Here is a 5,462-nt window from a genome sequence, read left to right as displayed (position 1 = left end):
CAGACTGTATGTTTGTGTCAGGGTAATCTCAATTATGTGTTTGTGAGTGATCTACAAGCGGTAAAATAAGTACCATTTTCAAACTTTACACTCGTGTTTGCTGTGCAACTCACAACACCTAGTTATATTTTTAGCTGAAGTTCAAAGAAATGAATGTGTATTTCTGCAATAAAACTACAATGAGTAAATGGTTATTGCCTTTAAACTTGACACAAATGCTTCCCATTTGTAAACTCATATTTTCTCTATAACCTGATTAGATTAGTCAGATGTCAATAATACAGGACACAACTGTGCAAACTTCAGGCCTAAATTGTGACATGAGATGGTTGATATTGAAGTAATCTGGCGTAGATTAACATTTTTCTCGTGTGTAGGTTTGTAAAATAAGATTAGGTGTCACACAATTGCGATAATATTGAAGATGTTCCCGTTTTATGCCATTTTAAAATCTAAAAATAATACATTAAATAAAATATGTACTGGTATCAGCTCTTGTAATGTGATCACCACAACACATAATGCTATGTTTTCCTGGTTCATAATATACATATACTTAAAATACTTACATAACTAAATCTATAACAAAACAAAACATAACAAAATAACTAAATCTATCAAGTAGACGATATTACATTTTAATGCCCATCACCATGTTTCCTTATTGTAATAAGCTTTCTAAAACGTGTCTTTACAACATACAGCTACTGCCCAAACTGGTTTGTCATCTGCTCCACTAACGGCCACACAATTGTCATTATCTGAAAATCAAACAATTAGTTTGTTAAAGAAGCAGTGCTAACCAACTAATTAGTTATGTAGAGTGGATGCAAGATACCAAGTGATGTAAGTGTACATCAAGTACTGATGGTTCGAGACCATATGCGCATGAAGTACAATTAAATAAATATATCTATCAATACTAATATACAGCGTTTCTGTTATGCTCAGCTCTCATGACGAGAGTATCGCATAATGATTACTCATGTGCTTGGCCACCCACCCGCGCAGACAAATATGTATTGTATAATTAAATACCATACGACGCACCATCAATGTAGGCTCCATGTGTAGGACGATTCGGGTTGCGGACAGAGCAACCGGTTATTATCCATCCATCATCACACCATATAATTGCTTCATCACCAGCTACAGAACCAGACTTGCCAGATTTAGTTTTACAAATTAAATTTGGAGCGGAACAACATGCAGTGGTAACCCAGAGACCTAGAAGAAACGCATGTGTTGTATATTTAAAACATTTGTCTAATCATATATTGGTTAAATGTGCTTATATTACTACAAAAGGGTGTTTATAAGAAAGGTGTATGTTTAATTAAACTGGAATTTACTTTACTGAACAAAAAATGTGCAGATGAATTTAGGCTTATCTTTTTGAAATAAAAAGTGAATACAATTACTACTAATAAATAAATAAATCGTGCTAGAATATAATGAATAATATTTCATCAAATCTTACCTTTATTCACAAGTTCATTATAACCAATACAACGATCTGGCATTATAGGCTTTGTCCCTGTTAGACCTTTCCAAGGTGATCTGACCGAACAACCTGGTAAAATAAGATAAGTCTATACTAATTAAAAAGAAGATGGTACAGTCACTGCAAAGAAAGTATGAATATATAATGCTTCAATTCCCCTTTTTATAAAAAAATATACAATATATTTATAAATACGATGCAACATTCAGTTATATTTATGTGATTTGGAATTACTATTTAAAGAATTATTAATTTGCTTAAATATTATATGCAAAAGCTTAATTTATTGAACATTAACAGGTTCTATATTTTATTATATATAGATACCTGTAATATAAGCAATGGTAGCTTCTTTGTTCTCACACAACTTCTTTGCATGTGTATGTTCTTAGGTATTCAACCACATATGTAATCACTAGAAAAATAATACTAATACCATAAATATACAATTATATTAATTTCAATTGTGCTGAAAAATAAACATACCTGTTGCGTAGGTATCCAAGCAATTGATTTTGTCTGGACAAAATGCTATGCTTCCGCCATCATCTGGGGACGAAGACCTGTTACCTTGGAAATATTCACATTCCATGCCAGGCCACTTGCAACATCTAGCATAGGCACGTGTTCCTTAATACCGCAATATAGAAACAAATCATGTTTTCTCCTGATATGTCACCAATTACATTAATGAAAGCAGCGACACAAATTAAATATACGAATTCAGGTGACATCACTTTAAAACTCTACTAATTCAATTATTCAAAACAAATCAACATACGATACTTAATTGCATATGCAATTGAAACATAAAACGGGATTGTTAAAGTGGAGGTGATACAAGTATGTATAAACAGAGACTGTGTACTTGCATGCGCGCCAACTATGAAATTAAACATATAAAAAAAAAACATCTAAAAAGAATTGACTTATCAATTTATTGCGCTAGAATAACTGTGGGGTATACACAAGTTTATGGTACAGAACATAACAATTTCAACATAAATCCGTGTCAATTGATAAAAGCACTACAACGATCTTATTATTACTTTTAGTAAAAAAAATACCTGTTTCGTCTAAAAGCGTAGTGTAGGAGCAAAAAATAATAACAACATACAATGACGTACGAAGTAACATACCTGTACCATTTCTACCATTCATTGCAACACAGGATCTTTTACCATCGCCGATTGGTTTCATGTGGTCACCAGATCGCTCACTGCTCATCTGTGAGTAACTGCTGCAACCTGTCATGAGTTCACCTTCCTCGCATTCAATTTCAGATACTGAATTAATATCTGTATCAGATACTTGTCCTACCCTTGTATGACAATCTATGCTACACACTGTATATAATAGAATATACAATAAATGAATTATGTCATGCATAATATATATTTTTGTACGTTTCATTATTTTATTGCAGACAGTATGTAAGAGCCAGACAAAGAAGCAGTGAAAACAAAATGCCTACCATCTGCTTGTTATAAATTTCGCACGGAATGCACAAACATGTGAACAAATAATCTGCGGCAAACAATCACAAAAGTACCATACTCCGAGATAGTAGTTTTTGTAAAGCACATCACTGCGATACAGATTTTCCGATTTCGACATTGTGAAATTCTTTAGTTTTTATGCAAAAAAATACAACATTTTTACCACGTAAAATCACGGTTATTGAGGTTACTGTTCATACATTGGTTGATTTAACACACTACAAATTTTGTAATTACACTTAGCGTCTTTCAATCATAATTTAAATCAAATAAAGGAATAAATATAGAGAATATATCAAATTATCTTTTTTCTGTAATATTTGTGTGAAATCGGTTATTATGAAAAATATTTATGAGTGCATTTTATGATTTATTCATAATATACATTTATGAATTACCTTGTCAAAATCTATTTTTTTAGGGTTTTTTTCTCCCAAAAACGAAATAATTTTACAATGTCGAAAGACTTTATCGTAGCGTTGGCATGATTAAAATGACATAAAGGACAAATCTCACAATTACCAATTTTTTTCTTCGACAATTCGCATCATTCAGCATATTACAGAAAACACGATTATAGAAAAATTAAATGTTGAATGTTCTTTACTTGAAACCAGAAACGACACAATTGAACATAAACACGTATAATTAAATGATCATTGCTGCAACTCATAATTGTCTACATTATATTAATCACTTATTTTATAAGATATATACTAATTTGAAGAATTTGCAACCTGAGACTAGAAACAATATTAACATAGTCGGTGTCTACAGCTGCAACCAAGGCTGGAAATAAATGGTGCGGCCGAGCAACTAATTATTCAATTTTGCTATTGCATCCCACAGCAAAAAATATAATCTAATTAAAATTAAGCAAGTATGTCATTTTTGTGCTTGTTTTTTTTAGAATTAAATCGTGACATCATTCAAAAATGTTTGCTGCAGATTAATATAACGATCCTGTGAGCGGAGTGACAAATTCAGCGCGCACGGGAACAGTATTATATATTTAACTTTTGATCTTACCATGATAACTATAACAAGTTATCAAACAGATAACATCAATTCAGAAAATGTCTTACCTTGTGCGGTAGAAAACTATTTGAATAAAAAAAGAAAGATAAACACAGTGAATACGATATAATTTTAGATTTCAGTTTTATCACTTACATACTATAATGCATCAAATGTTACCAAAGTAGATTAGTGAAAGCGATAGTATTTGTTTATGTTAATGCTAATACTCACGATACTGAGATCCGCGACAAATACCACACACAAAACAAAGTAGAGAGTATTCATGTTTCCCATGTGAAGGAGCGATTGAATAGACGCGTTGCACAAATTAAATACTCTGCTTTTTACGTTTATGTATTAATATGTCCAATTATATACACAAGCGACACAATATATCAGCCATTAACAATTGAGCGCATCAATCCTGATTGATTGACTATTTTAAATTGAATTACCATATTCTCACCTATTGTTGTTCTGTGTGATGAAACCGTGAAATTACCGTTCAATATGTAACACAAATAATCTGATCGTCCCTTGTAGAGCGGTTTGAATGTTTAAGTCATCTTTTGATGAAATGACAATATACTATTTGTTTTTGTTATAAAGACGTATTCATCAATACTCAGCAAACGTGTCATGTGTTGTTGAAACCATACATTTATTGATGATTTAAAAAAGATAAATGTAGTCTATAATACAGTTTGTAATATTTTAAGTCGAATTTAATATTTTCATTCATAATATTCAATGCATACACGTTAATATTCCCCAATGATAGGGAATAACAGCTTCAAAACTATTCCAATCTCTGCAAAATAAAGTAAAACTGTTTAACATGCCATACTCTTGGGGAATTTTGCACATGTATATTTAGTTAGTGATATCACTGTCTTATATATAGAGTAGTGTTTGACATACGGGATACGGTTTCAAAGTCTCAAATAAATATAAGTTGTCAAGTTTTTTTGTACTAATAAATAACAGTGAATAAATAAAATCTTCATTCGCATTTGGTTATGCAAAATTATTGTGAATTTAAATTTATTGATGAAAGTCTTTTATTCTTGATCGTAAAAATGACTATATGTACATAACTAATTGTAATGAGGAAAAATCATATGTTATTTCAAATGAAATTAATAAAGACTAAACTTGAGTTGAGCTCGGAGCCAAAAAATATGCTTTCGATGTTTTATATATATTTAGACTTAGACAGTGTTAGCTTAATACTATTAACATTTTGGAGCTCTATCACAAGCCGCACTAATTAAAAAGTGTTTTACATATATCGAATCCTTAGTGTAGTATAAATATATCAATTACTGTTTTTTTTTTTATTATTATTAATGGTAAATTGCGGTTGAAACGATTGTATATTTGTATTTCCCACAGTAATTTCCCGAAATCGTCAATCAACACAAGATCCAATCTATGAC

General features: G+C 31.0%; 1 protein-coding gene across 1 annotated transcript; it reads right to left on the bottom strand.

The window, feature by feature from the left end:
* Positions 1–413: 413 nt before the first annotated feature.
* Positions 414–4,351, bottom strand: LOC102805734 (proprotein convertase subtilisin/kexin type 9-like). Its single transcript, XM_006819888.3, has 7 exons — positions 4,255–4,351; positions 4,089–4,104; positions 2,644–2,850; positions 1,991–2,134; positions 1,481–1,573; positions 1,051–1,227; positions 414–761 (listed from the first exon to the last, which is right to left on the bottom strand). Exons 1-7 carry the CDS (start codon positions 4,315–4,317, stop codon positions 679–681), a joined length of 783 nt encoding a protein of 260 aa, XP_006819951.2. The 5' UTR covers positions 4,318–4,351; the 3' UTR covers positions 414–678.
* Positions 4,352–5,462: the final 1,111 nt, after the last annotated feature.

Source organism: Saccoglossus kowalevskii, chromosome 15, assembly GCF_978046115.1.
Source record: "Saccoglossus kowalevskii chromosome 15, keSacKowa6.1, whole genome shotgun sequence".
Lineage (NCBI taxonomy): Eukaryota > Metazoa > Hemichordata > Enteropneusta > Harrimaniidae > Saccoglossus > Saccoglossus kowalevskii.
This window is presented reverse-complemented; position numbering and strand designations above follow the sequence as displayed.